The 17,534-nt window shown below is 36.1% G+C and overlaps 1 protein-coding gene across 2 annotated transcripts in view; it reads left to right on the plus strand.

Moving 5' to 3' along the window:
- The window catches only part of LOC128638334 (protein DDI1 homolog 2), a 36,437-nt gene extending 22,938 nt beyond the window's left edge, over window positions 1–13,499 (plus strand). Inside the window, exons 8-10 of one of the 2 annotated variants that reach the window (XM_053690243.1) lie at window positions 5,763–5,952; window positions 7,449–7,509; window positions 10,750–10,887. In XM_053690243.1, the coding sequence (XP_053546218.1) occupies window positions 5,763–5,952; window positions 7,449–7,465 (207 nt within the window). In that variant the 3' untranslated portion in view covers window positions 7,466–7,509; window positions 10,750–10,887. Of the gene's footprint in view, window positions 1–5,762; window positions 5,953–7,448; window positions 7,510–10,749 lie in introns of both variants that reach the window. The other variant, XM_053690242.1, reaches the window with a different exon arrangement.
- The last annotated feature ends 4,035 nt before the right edge of the window (window positions 13,500–17,534 follow it).

Below are 17,534 nucleotides of genomic sequence, written 5' to 3' on the forward strand. Positions count from 1 at the left end.
CAATTTCTAGTGTAGACTGTCCCTTTTAAAAATGCATGCTCTATCTGAATCATGAGTTTAATTTTGACTAGACTATCCCTTTAACCAACAAGTGCATAATAAGGCAATACAATAGCACTTGCTCTTTCTAAATCATGAAAGTTTGAAGTTTAAATAAGTAGTAGATATTTCTAAATTTACTTCAATTTGCCAGCCCCTTGTGTCATGTGACAGCCATCAGTCAATCACACTCATGTATACACTGAACTTTTGCACATGCTAAGTAGGAGCTAGTGCCTCCGTGTGCATATAAACATGCACAATTTTAATAATGGAAATAAATTGGAAATTATTTTAAAATTATGTGCGCTACCTGAATCCTGAAAGTATGAAATGGGATGCGAACCCCCCAAAAAATCTTCAATGATTCAGATAAAACATACCATTTGAAATAACTTTCCAATTTACTATATTATCTAATTTTTTTCATTTTCTAATCCTTTGTTGGAAAGCAGGAAGGTAAGGTCAGGAGTGTGCATGTGTCTGCAGCACTACTATATGGCAGAGGTTTTGCAACAATGCTATACATTAGCAAGAGCCATGGCCATGTCCCTTTTTAAATTTATTTTCTAAGAAGCTTTAGTTATTGTTGTCTCTTATTAGTGCAGTGTATGACCCATAAGAGTGGGAGTCATTTACATAGTAAAGTTGCTTTTCCTTGCCAGACTGATGAAAAAGCTATTAATTTGTAAGCTGTGGGCTGTGGGCAAGGAAAACAATGTTTCTCTGTTGAAAAGAAGTTGCTTACTCTATACTTGAAAGCAATTCCCGACCACTGGGAAACTTTATTTCTTTTTTATGACACAATGAGTCCACGGATCATCTTAATTACTAATGGGATATTAACCTCCTGGTCAGCAGGAGGAGGTAAAGAGCACCACAACAGAGCTGTTAAATATCTCCTCCCTTCCCTCCCACCCCAGTCATTCTCTTTGCCTACGTTAGTGAGAGGAAGAGGTAAAGTGAGGTGTTAGTATAGATTCTTCAATCAAGAGTTTATTATTTTTAAAGTAGTGCAAGATTGTGCTGCTTTGTCCTAGGGTGTAGCCATAGTCCTAATCAGTCTCTTCAGTAGAGCAATGGTGGGTTTAGAGCAATGGGAATTTGTGGGGCATAATTCTCACTGCGCCTCCCATACATTGATGCTGCCCTAATCCTGATAGCCTAAGTAAAATGACTCGGGCGTTATCTTTATCCACAGGGCTATGGGAGGGAGAGGACCTCTTAAACCTGCTGGGCTGCCCTGCTGTCGGGCAGAGTTCAAGGTAAGTGCTGACTTTTTTATTTGGGTCAATAATATAGATCTCAGAGGAGTGGAGCACTTTAATTATCTGAGAAAGAACTGCTATATTTAAAAGGAGGGACATTCTGTGACAGCAACTTATTTGCAGGCACTGGGGCTAAGGAGATTGCTCTTTTACTTGGGGGACTTATCCTTGGGCTGAGAGTTAAAGGACTCAGTGGGAGGTGATATTGTTTTTCACAGTATTTGGGCTAAGCTACGATCGGGAAGCAGTAGCCACATTTGTCCCCAGGTTATGAAGGCTCAGTTAGCTCCCAGTGGCGCAGTTGTTATAACAATGGTAATGGCGACAGGGAGCTACATGGTTGTTACACCCACGATGGGCGGTACTTCATGTGGCGCCAGTTTTGGACTGCGCACTTTCTCTCTAATGCTGCTCCGGTATCGGAGACTGTTTAACACAGAGTGTTGTGTTTTGCTAAAGTGGGGCCGCGCAGCGTTACATTGCGCTGCGGACCTGCATAACCTTTTTAAAGCTCATTTGTACATCGGTTCTATAAGCAATAAATAGTACAAGAGTTACTCACATTGACTTATATTACATAATGTGCAAGGGTTACTGTTAAACACAGACCCGATTTCGTTGTAGCATACGTTCCGTTCTTTTTATTTTAAAGCAGTAATGCTTTTTGTTAACTGCCATTATGCACCCAAATAGAATATAGTTTTGGGTATTAAAGAGGCAGATGGGCACCTCAGCAGGGTTTAGCTGAGGGGTAACTAGGTTCTACAGTGATTATGTACGGTTTTATTTTCATGTTTCACACAAAAATAAAAGTTTTTAAATTTTAAAGAGACAGTAACGTTTTTGATGTATTCATTTTTATTTAAAAAAAATCATTTTTTGCTGAGCCTATTCCTTCTAAGACTCTTGCTGTTCAGGAGTTTATTGACAAATGTCAAGCTATGCTTCAATTTCTCCTATAGCATCGAATTATAGCCCACATGCAGTGCTCTGCGCTTCCTTTTTTCACTCCACCCGGAGTTACTCTGCATTTCATGCATTATATGTTTTTCCTGCAGGGTAGAAAACAGTACTAGAGGACATATTTTCAATCATTTAGGATGATTGGTTCAGTAGTGCTATTCTGATCGTTTCTTCCTTATAATCTAATCTATATAAGGGAAGATACTTCGATAGTCTCTAGGGGTGAATTCTCAGAATCAGATGGAATGATATCTTTATCTGATCCTGAGGTTGATCGCTTTCACTTTTTAGCTGGAAAACCTCCATTTGTTTATTGAGGAGGTTTGGGCTACCCCTGACGATTCTGCCTCTAGAACTACTATACCCTCTCAGGATAAGAGAATTTAGAGGGGTTCCTCAAAATTATGTCTGTACACCAAGGCTTACAATGTCAATCTGCTTGTGCATCGCTACCATCTCTAGTGCGGCATCATATTGGCTTGAGGCGTGGTCTGACACTATTATGGCAGACACTCCTCTGGATGAGATCCAGAATAGGGTAACGGCTCTTAAATTGGCTAATTTCCCTTTGTACTGATGTTTTCCTTCTAGCCCGCAGAGCCTTATGGTTATTGCCTTGGTCTGCGGATGTATCCTCTATGTCTAAGATTCTAGCTATTCCTTACAAGGGAGTGACCTTATTTGGACCTGGTTTGTCGGAGATTATCTCTGATATCTCGGGAGGATAGGGTCATTTTATTCCCCAGGAGAGGAACAATCAGAGAAGACAGAGCAAAGAAGGACGACAGAGCAATTTTAGTTCCTTTCAAACTTTTGAGGGAAATTCTCTCTCTTCCACCTCCAAACAGGAACACTCTAAACTTTCATGGAGACCCAATCAGTCTTGGAATAAGGGAAAATACAAAAAGTCTACTATTAAATCAAAGTCAACATGAAGGGCCTGCCCCCGATCCGGGATCGGATCTTGTAGGGGGCAGACTTTCCTTTGTCGCTTGGTCTTGGGTTCGAGATGTTTAAAATTCCTGGGCAATAGAAATAGTGTCCCAGGGATACAATCTAGAGTTAAAAAGTTTTCCTCCTACAGGCAGGTTCTGCTTTCAAGATTATATGCAGACCAGACAAAAAGAGACGTTCTTACACTGTGTAGGAGATCTCTTTGACCTGGGAGTGTTTGTTCCTGTTCCGATTCAGGAACAGGGTCTGAGAATTCATTCCAATCTGTGCGTGGTTCTCAAAGAAGGAAGAGAACCTTCAGGTCACTTTTAGAAGGCCTGTGATGTAGATCAGTTGGTTAATGCCCTGACTAAAAAAACTTGTTCAAGATCCAAGGGTCACAGGTTCATATCCCGACAGGGTTGATACAGCCCTTTGGCTTTTGAGGTCAATAAATTGTGTACTCTGAGACTACCGTCTTTCATGATGGAAACTATTTGTTTCATTCTCCCTTTGATCCAAGAGGGTCAATTTATGACAACGCGTACCTGCATATTCCTATTCACAGGGTTCATCACATGTTCCTAAGGTTTGCCTTTCTGGGCAAACACTTTCAGTTCGTGGTTATTCCCTTTGGTCTTGCCACAGTTCCCAGAATTTCACAAAGGTTCTGGGATCGCTATTGGCGGTGCTTTGGTTATGGGGCATTTCAGTGGCGCTCTATCGGGACGACATCCTAGTCCAGGCGCCATCCTTACAACAAGCAAGATACCACACGGACTTGGTGGTATCTTTCCTGTGATTCACAAGTGGAAGGTAAAATTTGGGAAAGGACTTCCTTAGTACAAAATACAAGGGTAACTTTCTGAGGAAACATAATAGCTTTCCTATCAATGATGATGATTTTTCTGACGAGTCAGGAAATCAAAGATTTTCTATACTTGTCTAGCCCTTCAGTCCACTCTTAGGCCGTCAGTGGCTTAGTGCATGAAGGTAATCGGGCTAATGGAGGCGGCAATGGACATCATCCCATTTGCTCGGTTCCATCTCAATCCTCTGCAGTTAATCATGCTCAGGCAATGGAACAGTGATTATGCCGACTTGTCTCCTCAAATACTTATGGAAGCGGGAGACAAGGGATTCTCTTCAATGGTGATTGTCTTGAGATCATCTCTCTCAGAGAACCTGCTTTCGCAGACCATCTTAGGTGATTGTGACTACAGACGCCTGCCTTCTAGGGTGGGGAGCAGTCTGGGATTCTTTAAAGGCTCGGGAGTTCGGACTCAGTCGGAGTCTCTTTGTCCTATAAACATTCTGGAGCTGAGAGTGTTCTTCAATGCTCTCTTGGCCTGGCCTCAGTTAGCCTCTGTCCAGTTTATCAGGTTCCAGTCTGACAACTTAACTTCTGTGACTTACAGCAATCATCAGGGAGGAACAAGAAGTTCCTTAGAGGTGACAGAGGTATCCAAAATAATTCAGTGGGTGGAAGCCCACTCATGCTATTTGTAGGCGATCCACACCTCGGGGAGAGAGATATAATATATACATATAGAGATAGACACACATATATATATATATATATATATATATATATATATATATATATATATATATATATATATATATATATATATATATATATATATATATATATATATATATATATATATATATAAAATCAGCTAAATTAACAAGTATACCCACTGCTATTTCTATTGTTTGATTTGATGCAAAATTGATAATCCTTAAACCCAACAATTTTCTTTCATGATCCAGATAGAACATACAATTTTAAACAACTTTCTAATTTACTTCTATTATTAAATTTCATCATCTTGGTATCATTTGTTAAATGAGCAGCAATGCACTACTGTTTACTAACTGAACACATGGGTGAGCCAATGACAATTGTTATATATCTGCAGCCACCAATCAGCAGCTAGAACCTAGGTTCTTTGCTGCTCCTAAGCTTACCTAGATAAACTTTTCAGCAAAGTATAACAAGAGAAGGAAGCAAATTAAATAAAAGAAGTAAATTGGAAAGTTGTTTAAAATTGTATTCTCTATCTGAATCATAAAAGGAAATGTTTGGGTTTCATGCCCCTTTAACAGTGCAAATCACTAGAGAGAGAAGGTGAGTGAAAGGGTTGGAAAACGCTAGTTCATAGAAAAGTAGATAAAATTATTAACAAAACTCTCCCTAAGAGCAAGCACAGTTTTCAGATCTATTCTGCTGCAAAAGGCAGCAAAATAAACAATGAATGTATATTGCAAAAATGTCCTACTTTCAATTATGAAGCATTTTAGCTGTTAAATATTTAGTTTAATGTTTTTTAAATTGTCATTGCAGTAAAAGCTTGTAGTATTAAAGGGACATTCTAAAGCTAAAATTGCATGCTTTACTTTGTAACAGCATGTTGCAAGGCTGTGTTTGACCTTCGCAAAGGGGTTAAACACAGGCAAAGTTACTTTTGAGTAAACACATAGTAATACTAAGCTAGGTATTTAGATTGTCATTTTACATTAGACTGCCCCTTTAACAGTCTCTATTTTTTCTAGTGCTCTATTGACTTGGAAAAGAATGTCCTGGTAATTGGCACAACGGGCACCCGCACAAGCTTCTTGCCTGAGGGGGAGCTACCGGAGTGCGCTAGACTAGCATATGGCCCAGGTCGGGAGGACATGCACCCAGAGGAGATCGCAGATCGCGAACTGGCAGAAGTATTACAGAAATCCGCTGATGAAGCAGGTATGCATTCCAGGAGGGGAGCACCAGCAGCTAGACCTTGCATGGCTGGATTACGCGCTTGCGTGTCTTGACGTGTCAGAACGTCTGCCAAGCTCATTTTGTAGTGTGCCAAAAAGGCTAAATACCCATAGTAATGTAACAAGTGAACTGCATGCTTAACAAATAAGGTTACTTTGAGTAGCATATACATAAACCATTTTTAAAGGAGACCTACCACTTTAACTGTTGTACTACAATTTTGTTTTTTATTTTTTTATCTTTAATAACTCCTGTTACGTGTGTGTGTGTGTTTGTTTATACAACACAATTGGACAGTTTTGATTAAGATGAGTGAATATTAATATAAACAATATATTGCTAACCATTTTATACCATACAAAAATATTACATGTGCAAAAAAAAGATATAGTGTAACACCGTGCAAACGGCTATTAAAAAGATTCTCAGACTTTAGAACACTTAAAGGTAATTTGGAGACAAATTCTTATTTAATGAACTAAAAAAAGAACAAAACAATCCATAACCTAATACTGTAAATTAAATTGAATGTAAACGTTCATGAATCTGTGCCCAATTTTTTAAAATACTATTAAAAACAGGGGTACTTGCATTCATTAAACTTTACATTGCTGCAGTTTTGTTAAAATATTTATCTTTTTCTGCAGCAAAGCCGGAGCGCCGATCCCCCATCCGCTTCTCATGTTGTACTTAGCACAGCAATGATGAAACCGGCTAACTCCAATCATGGCATGGCCTCACGAGATGGACGCTCCGGGATGCACATCATGATTGGAGGAAGCCGGTTTCGTCATTGCTGACGTAAGTACAGAGGAGCTGTGGGTAGGGGATCGCCGATCCGGGTTTGCTGCAGACAAACATTTTTTTTTTTTTAAAAAACAACGCTGCAATGTAAAGTTTCATGAATGAAAGTGCCCCTATTTTTAATAGTATTTTTAAAAACTGGGCACTTATTCATGAAAGTTTACATTCACCTTAACAGGCTTGGTGCGAGAATCGCTGGAGCAACAAAGAGCTCTAACATATGGGCTCACACAGACTCAAATGGTAGCAGCGGGATCCAATCTATTCAGATAAGATACATAAAAACAACACAATCACTAGATTCTTTTTGACAATATGAAAGGCACAGAACCAATTAATAGTACTAAAGCTCAACACTTGGTGCTTTTGTCTGCTAAACGCAGCATATTTGTAGTCTGTATATAGTACTTAAAGTCCGCCTCTCCTCGGGACGTGATTGCGTATCTCCTGGGCATTCCTCAGGTGTTCTAAAGACTGAGCATCTTTTTGACATTGGTTTCGTGCACAGTGTTACACTATATCATTTTTTTGCACTGATCCAGATGACGTTTGATGTAAATATTAACGTTCAGCCAAGACCCACTTTGGATCGCGTTCTGCACTGCATGCTGACTGCATGTTGCTTGCTGTGTTAACATTGGTTTGCTGTTTTTTATATTTCCTAATCCTCACAGACCAGCAGAAGCCTTGATGCATGTGTGTGTGTTATCTGAAGCAGGAGAGGCCTCACATCAGGTATTTATCAGTTGGCCTTTTGTATTACATTTTAATAAGAAAGCCATGTCCGAAATGTATGTTTCAGGAATGTGAAGGGACACGAAAGTAAAGTTGTTTTGTTTGTTTTTTTGTTTATTTATATATATATATATATATATATATATATATATATATACACAAACACAAGATGTATAGGGATGGCGCAGTGGGAGCAAGGTGATAAGAATAGTTGCCTACTTACAGGCTATAAACATGTAAATCAATATAAAAGAAGGAGGAGGGGCAGAAAGTCAGGAGTGAGCTTTCTTACATGATACGGTGATTGAGAATCGAAAGTTTCCATATACCAGGATACCAAGAAGGGCACTAGTACCCTATACAGCACGAAAAGAAAGTTTCAGCTACCAGTGACGGTACATCCTAGAGGTGACATCCTAGTCCAGCATTTCTGAATCATCCTTACCTCATTTGATTGAGGGTTTTTAATGTAAGTGCACACCCTTAGGGGGTTATATAGAAGATTTGAAGAAGCTGATATCTGAATTCTTGCATACACCTGCCACTTTGGGACACTATAAGGGATTCTTTGATTACCTTATGAACTTTTAGGTTACACCCCGGTGTATTTCCTTAACTGTGTCCTATATTATTACATTTCTACCATTCATATTTATGTACAATACTACTGTTGCATTTACTGTTTGAACATAGGTTCTTTTATATTGATTTACATGTTTATAGCCTGTAAGTAGGCAACTATTCTTATCACCTTGCTCCCACTGCGCCATCCCTATACATCTTGTGTTTGTATATTTCTTTGGGAGATTTTAGGAACTGCTCCGACTTTTTGGGGGACAGGCTGATAGTGGGAGCCTTAAAGGGATTTCATTACATATATAAGGGTATTTAAGAATTATAAATACGTGTCTCTAAACCTCAGGAGCGCTGTAGGGTTAGCTTGAAGGGTTTTACCCTAAGAGCTTTCTGTCTTTCCTCCTAAATAATTATTTTTTTAGATATATATATATTTTAGTAAATTCTACCTTGTTTCTTCTGCAGCTTTTTTTGTTTGTTTTATATATATATATATATATATATATCTATATATATATATATATATATATATATATATATATATATATATATATTAAATAAATATAATAAATATATTTATAAATAAATATAATTATAAATAAATATAATTATAAATAAATATAATAAATATATATATTTATTATATTTATTTATTATATTTATTTATAAGTATATTTATTATATTTAATATATATATATAAAATAATATATATAATAAATATAATTATAAATAAATATTATATATATATATATTATATTAAAAAAAAAAGCTGCAGAAGAAACAAGGTAGAATTTACTAATATATATATATATATATATATATATATATATATATATATATATATATATATATATATATATATATATATATATATATATATATATATATATTAGTAAATTCTACCTTGTTTCTTCTGCAGCTTTTTTTTTAATATAATATATATATATATATATATATATATATACTTATAAATAAATATAATTATAAATAAATATAATAAATATAATTATAAATAAATATAATAAATATACTTATAAATAAATATACTTATAAATAAATAAATAAATATAATAAATAAATATACTTATAAATAAATATATATATATAAAGTAAATTCTACCTTGTTTCTTCTGCAGCTTTTTTAGTTGTTTTTTTTGTGGGGGGGTTTTGGTAAATAGTCGGTTACCAGCTACAATCATTTTTTAATTATTAGGAAGACACAGAAGTGAGGCAGGAATGAGATGGTCAAAATATAGACATCTCTAGCAATTTTTGTTTCTTGTACACGGAGTATCTAGCATGCTTTTAATATCTTGTTGCTCCGTCTCTTGTTCCCTAATTGTAACAGGGAATAGTCACAAAATGTAAAATCAAATCTGGAGCGCAGGAAACGTCTTTATTTATAAAATGTCTTGAGTTTGATCTCAGCAAAGTGAAACACTAAGATCTGTATTTGCACAGAGCTTAGTGTGTTACATTTTCACAAGAAGAAACCCAGCTCCAAAAAGAGCCTGAAGACTGAGAGGCCACCATTTTCCGCTTTGTTAGCTGACGAATGCACAGGACTAGTATTAAAGGGATATGAAACCCCAATTGTATCTTTTGCGATACAGACAGAGCATATGCATTTTAATACAAGTTTCCAAAACACGTTGTCTATTATCAGATTTACTTCATTCTTATGCTATTCTTTGTTATAGAGATACCTACTTAGGTGTCTGGAGCACTACATGGCAGGAAATAGTGCTGCCCTCTAGTGCTCTTGCAAATGAATAACATTGTATCATGTCGCTTTAACTTCTTCAGCATTTTGTGTCCTAATACAGAATGGTATTTACCCTCTTGGGTTATGTAGTATCAGTTTTAGGAGAGGTAGATATTTTTGGAGTGTACTTTATGAAAGAAAAGTTACAGCTATAAGTTGGTATCTGATTTTGGTTGTTAATTCAGCTAAATGTGGGACTGAACATATCCCTCCTTTTTACACCAATTTAGTATCCAATGTTTATGGAGATTATTTAAGTTACTACCAGTTAGCAAATCCAACTGGAATATAAACTGCCCCATAATTAGCAATGAAAATTAATTTGGTAATAAAATCCTCTAACAATTTAGACAATTGTATTATTTCCTTTTTAACAAAGATAGATAATCCCTTTATTACCCATTCCCCAGTTGTGCATAATCCACGCAGTTATATTAATACACTTTTTACCTCTGTGATTAACTTGTATTTAAGCCTCTGCCGACTGCCCCCTTATTTTAGTTATTTTGAAAGACATGCATTTCAGCCAATCGGTGCTGACTCATAAATAACTTCACGGGAGTAAGCACAATTTTTATCTCTATGATACACATGAACTGACTAGCTGTTAGAAAACGGTCAAAATACACTGAGATAAGAGGTGGCGTTCAAGGGCTTAGAAATTAGCATATGAGCCTACCTAGGTTTAGCTTTCAACAAAATACAAAGAGAACAAAGCAAATTTAATAAGAGTAAATTGGAAAGTTGTTTAAAATTGCATGTCTTATCTGAATCATGAAAGTTTCATTTTGACTCAACTGTCCTTTTTTTATATAGGGTGTATAAACACTCCCCTGAAACTATCACAATCCTACATGTATTTTTTTAAATATATATATTTTAATGTCTTTGTTTCTAGGTAAGGAAACTACCTCACTAAACGATCCATCGCTGGTGCCACCAACTGAAGGACGCCACAACCCTGCCCGCACTTCAGGCACAGCTTCTAATTCTCTTGCTCCTTCAGTCTCTGTTCCTACAACCATCCATTCGCACCCTTCTATGGTGGCTGAGAGTACAGAGGCACTAACTGACTTGTTCAAAGCAGAAGACTTTAAAGTCAAGAGCGAGGTTTCTCCCACAAAGGATGACATTCAGGCTGGGAATCTTCCTCCGATTTTAACACCAATTGAAAAACAAAATTCTGACTCTGAAAGCCTTGATCTTTGCAAAGAGACAGTATTATCAGGTCCATCTCCAAGATCCGGTGCTGATCCATCTACAGAGAGAATATTGATATTAGATCAACTGGCATCAGATCCGGGGCTTGAAGGCTTATCAGACTCACAGCAGCTGTTGGATACTTGTAATAAGACCTGTGAAGTTAAACAACCACTGGCTCCACTTGGCATACATAATCATGGCAATGAGTTTGAGTGCAATTTGCAATCTGATGTTGTTCCAACCACTGCTAGTTTGTCCCATACTGGTATTTTAGGGCAGGGCTCAGAAGAAGGGCTGGGCGATAGCATGCATTCTGTCAATGAATCCCCAATGGAAATAGATACTACTACGATCTCACAGTCTGAAGAGGATATATCATTACAAGTTAATCACTGTGATGTGTGTAAAAGCCATGAATGTACCAAATTGCAGGGACATGGTGCGCCTCCCCAAAGTGCAGCAACTGACCACATGTCATTTGCAGATGGAGTACAGTTTAAAAATGACAAGGTATCTAGTGGGGTCTCTGGATCAACTGACAGTATTTCTGGGGATAATTGCACAAATGCACCCAATACCTATGTGCAGGATGAACCACAGTGCTTCTCTTTGGCTACAGCACTGAAAGAACTTCATAAGCTTTTGGTTATAAGTAATCAAGAATCATGTAGAACACAGCCAATGGGAAAATCTCATAATACTGACACTAATCCTGAGGACAAGGATGATCATTTGTTAGAGCCTTGTCACAATGGAATTTTAAATAACCAATCATGTAGCCAGAGTTCTGAAGATGCTTCAGACTCGGGTCATGTTGTCAGTGAGGGGGAAATTTCATTTTTATTTAGCCAAACCGTATGTGACACTAGAAGCGCTGACCAAGGTCAAGCCCATCCAGAATATTTGCCTTACAAAGAAGACTGTAGTAAATCAGATGTTTCAGAGTTTTCTGATGTTGTTTGTCCTTCTGAAGCACGTGGAGATTATTCTTTAGACTCTGCTGAAGCTGTGGGACCTCCTCTCTCACACAGGGATTGTCCTGTCATCAGCAACTCTGACAAAAATCCAAAAGCTGTTACCGATCCCTCTGTAGTACCTGAGAAAGACCCTGGGTGTGATGAGACAATCCCTGAAATACATCCTGATGCTGGGAGACCACAGTGTGACCTCCCTGCACCTGCAGCGGACTCTCATTCTAACCATTCAGCTCCTATGTTTCCTGCATCTGCTGTAGAATGGATTGTAAATGCTGGGTTTACTTTGCAGGATGCCATTCATGCACTGGAAAGAGCTGACGGCGATGCAGAATTAGCTCTTCTTAGTTTGCTAGCAAAGAACATTATTGTCCCTACATAACTGATATTTGTTACCAATAAGGAATGAAGAATCACCTTTTTGAGATTGCTCTGTCCTGTCTGGTGAGGCTTTCTGGGTCCTTTTGAACCAACCTGGTTGCTAAAAAGTTTGTCACCCCCTTTGTGTAGCAGTCCATTGCAAACTTGTATGTCAGCAAAGGGGTTAATGCTTTGCTTTGGTGTACAACATGACTCCTCCCACAAACTGCTCGCTTTATGAATAATTTAACAGAGCAGAGGTTTGAATCTATGTCCCAGTAGACCAGTGACAGAATGTCGGCTATGAATGTCCTGCTCTCAAAAACAAAAATAGGTGCTTCAAAATCTTAAGTTGTTTGTGTAAATCAGTTTTCAGTACCGCTGACTTCCTTAAGCTACTATTGTTTTTACATTGGTGAAGAGAGAAAGCATTTGAGCTATGGGGCTGTATAATTATAAAGAATTCTTGTCTCTTCTCCATAGAGAATGCACTATTTCCCTATTAATTTTTTAATTTCTTTTTAAAGGTATAAATATTGCTTCTGAAATCTAGTAATCAGGGCAGAGTTGTGAGCTCCACAAGAAATTAGCTGGCCCTCTAACACGGAAAGGTTTAGAGCATATTAACTAAACAGGTGCCTTTTTTGAGACACCATTTTAATCCTGTTTTGAAGAGAGAAAAAAAACTTTAATTTTAGCTTAATTTTGATTTTCTTTTCTCCGGTTAATTAATAATATTTGAATTGTTTACCTTAACTGGACAGAGCATTTAGGGGAGACCACAACATGTAGATTTTTCAACAACTTAAAACCAAATCTTGTTTACATATTTTTATCATATGTATTTGTGTCTGCTTTGTAACCACCTTTTGACACTGAACGTTGCTGGCATTAGCTCCTTTTGTTGTAAGGTGGGTGTTAAGCCACCTACATCTCTAAAGTACTTGAAGTTTTGATGGGTGTGGACATTCTCAAGATGTTTCCATCTTGGTATTTTTCAGAAATCTTATTTTTTTTTTTCCTTTAAAAACTCTGAAATTTTATTTGTCTCTGCAAGTTCATATAAAATAATGCCTAAAAAAGTAAGTTATTAAAGTTTGAATTTAAAGACCGTGCATTGTGATATTGTATCTGGTCAGGGAATTTTTCATGTTTTATACAACATTTTAACACATCAGCCAACCTCTTGGTACCCATTGAAGACTTTGCAAGGTGGGGGTGAGTGTCTAGATTTAAATTGTCTTCTGCATCATATATTCATTGTACATATAGTCTCCTGTTATCACTGTATATTCATTAACTACATTGTTAGCTGAAACTGTATCTTTGTACTCTCAGCCTCAGGGTTTTCATTTGTGAAATGTTTGGCTGTGCCGATAAAGGGATATAGCCATATGTGATTGTAAGACCATGTGAGAAGGAATAAATGGTCACAGTCTTTGTTGTCATGGTCATTACCATAAATGGACATTTTCAGATCCAAATCTTTCTTTGCTGACGCAGTGATTCATGCACCACACATAGAACATTACTGTAAAATTTAAGTATAAGAATGTATATAAAGTTCACATAAGGATATGTAGGTTCTTCCTTAGAATCTTCAATCTTCTGATCTTTCTTGTTTCATTCTCATAAAAAGGAAACTAAATTGTGCCACATAGCGTAACTCTGTAACAATGTCCAAAAAATGCAAGATACGTGTATACAAATGGTTACTCACATGGGTTGGAGCTATAACCAAGCTCAGGTGAATGCGCATACCCACTTTATACTGTTGGGTAAACAGTTGCTTTCACAGGATATTGGAATAAAAGAATTTATTAAAACACAAATATAAATATAAAAAGCGTCACAAGAACTGCATATACACCATACATAGAAGGATCAGGCAATAAAGTCTCAGTTATTGCTCTAGTGAGCTAAACACAGTGCTGAAGGTCAGTGGATAGGAGTGCAGAAACTTAACCACAAAACCTTCCACTTAGTGACCAGCATAGGTTGCTCTTCCTTTAGGCGTGCAGATACTTGAACAGACGCAGTGGAGAAGTAGTATATCCGATGTACGTTTCGCTAGTAAGCTTTATCAAGGAAATGGTGTGTGCATTTCAAACTGTCCTTCTAAATCCTTAGGATCCGTTAAACTGGATATCCGGTATGTCGTCCTCCATTTTGGAAATGGGCATATGGTCCCGAGAGAGGTCAGTACACATTTGTCTCGAAATATAAAACCTTAGAACGGGCATTCACCTGAGCTTGGTTATAGCTCCAACCCATGTGAGTAACCATTTGTATACAAGTATCTTGCATTTTTTGGACATTGTGACAGAGTTACGCTATGTGGCACAATTTTGTTTCCTTTCTATGAGAATGAAACAAGAAAGATCAGAAGATTGAAGATTCTAAGGAAGAACCTACATATCCTTATGTGAACTTAATATACATTCTTATACTTTCATTATTATCACATTTATTTCACATTTTTTTGTTTTGTGATACTTTGGTATTTTTATTATCACTGTAAAATTTAAATTCACTTTGCATATTTTCGTTAAGGTACCTCTTACCAGGAGATGAGTTCTGCAATAATCTGACTACAGATATGGTTACTGGTCGTGAAATGTATGCAGTTTAGCTCTCCCTATCCATCCTTTTAAATATAAAGGGACATGTAACCCAAAATTTCTTTCATGATTCAGAGAGTGCACTGGTTTTCATACTTGTCCTGAGGCCTCCCCAACAGGACAGGTTTTCAGGTAAAATATACATGTTTACTAATCATCTGATTATTTCACCTGTGCTCCAGTTCAGAAATCCTCAATGTGGCCTGTTATGGAGGTCTGAGGACTGCTTTGAATACCAGTGAGAGAGAACATACAATTTTAAACAACTTTCCAATTTACTTATATTATATAATTTGCTTAATTTTCCTGGTATCATTTGTTATCTAGATAGGCCCAGGAGCTTTGATCTAGCTGCTGAGTAGTGGCTGATCTTGTATGCCCATTTTGATTGGCTTACAAATGTGTTCAGCTAGCTCCCACGAGTGCAATGCCATGGCTTCAATAAAAGATAAAAAGAGAATAACGCAAAATTGATAAGACGTAAATTGGAAAGTTGTTTAAAAAAGTATTTTCTGTCTGAATCATGAAAGGAAACTTTTTAGGTTTTTATGTAACCCTCGTCCCTCTGAATTGTTTTATTTTTTATTACCCCTCTCTACAGTTGTTATTCTGGAACATTATTGGTCCTGAGAAAACGTTTTTAATCATCTCTATAAATGTGCATCTGCATTATAACTGTAAATGAGGGATTTGTTTCCAATCATGATTTAATTTGTTGGGGAGAAGCCATGTTTCTTTGTGCTGCCTTTTTTCCATTATTAAAAAAAAAAAAAAAAAACAGTTTGTGCATTTATAAATAGTAGTGATGCATTTCAAGGGATTAAAATAAAAAATATATGTACTTCTCTCCGTCCCGTTTTAATATTCAGTATTGGAAATCAACAAGGAACTAAAAACACAGGTGTGTGCTAAGTCCTCTGAACTGATTTGCTCCATTTCGATCCCATTTTATTATCATTAATTTGTAAAGTGTTATCATATTCTGTAGAGCGGTACAGAAACACTGACTTATGGTTAAATTAAATACAGAAACACTAACATGGTTAAATACAGAAACACTGACTTATGGTTAAATTAAATACAGAAACACTGACGGTTAAATACAGAAACACTGACTTATGGTTTAAAATAAATACAGAAACACTGACTTATGGTTTAAAATAAATACAGAAACACTGACTTATGGTTAAATTAAATACAGAAACACTAACATGGTTAAATACAGAAACACTGACTTATGGTTAAATTAAATACAGAAACACTGACGGTTAAATACAGAAACACTGACTTATGGTTTAAAATAAATACAGAAACACTGACTTATGGTTTAAAATAAATACAGAAACACTGACTTATGGTTAAATTAAATACAGAAACACTAACATGGTTAAATACAGAAACACTGACTTATGGTTAAATTAAATACAGAAACACTGACGGTTAAATACAGAAACACTGACTTATGGTTTAAAATAAATACAGAAACACTGACTTATGGTTTAAAATAAATACAGAAACACTGACTTATGGTTTAAAATAAATACAGAAACACTGACTTATGGTTTAAAATAAATACAGAAACACTGACTTATGGTTTAAAATAAATACAGAAACACTGACTTATGGTTTAAAATAAATACAGAAACACTGACTTATGGTTAAAATAAATACAGAAACACTGACTTATGGTTAAAATAAATACAGAAACACTGACTTATGGTTAAAATAAATACAGAAACACTGACTTATGGTTAAAATAAATACAGAAACACTGACTTATGGTTAAAATAAATACAGAAACACTGACTTATGGTTAAAATAAATACAGAAACACTGACTTATGGTTAAAATAAATACAGAAACACTGACTTATGGTTAAAATAAATACAGAAACACTGACTTATGGTTAAAATAAATACAGAAACACTGACTTATGGTTAAAATAAATACAGAAACACTGACTTATGGTTAAAATAAATACAGAAACACTGACTTATGGTTAAAATAAATACAGAAACACTGACTTATGGTTAAAATAAATACAGAAACACTGACTTATGGTTAAATACAGAAACACTGACTTATGGTTAAATACAGAAACACTGACTTATGGTTAAATACAGAAACACTGACTTATGGTTAAATACAGAAACACTGACTTATGGTTAAATACAGAAACACTGACTTATGGTTAAATACAGAAACACTGACTTATGGTTAAATACAGAAACACTGACTTATGGTTAAATTAATAGAGACCCTGACGTGGTTAAATACAGATACATAAAACAGACTAAGAAAAACTAATGTCCTACTCTGCTATAACTATTATAGAAATAAATACTTGAGCCCTTGTTACAATGAACTAAAACATGCTGAGGGGCTAATTTGGATAGCACCATCTAAGTACATTTCTCTATTGTCCCATAGTTTAGTGCTGATTCACACTGTAATTTTCCAGTATCTTTCTAAAGTGTTTGCTATAAAGCTAACCATTGCTTTCTCACAAAACATTTGATACCAAA

Source organism: Bombina bombina, chromosome 8, assembly GCF_027579735.1.
Source record: "Bombina bombina isolate aBomBom1 chromosome 8, aBomBom1.pri, whole genome shotgun sequence".
NCBI lineage: Eukaryota > Metazoa > Chordata > Amphibia > Anura > Bombinatoridae > Bombina > Bombina bombina.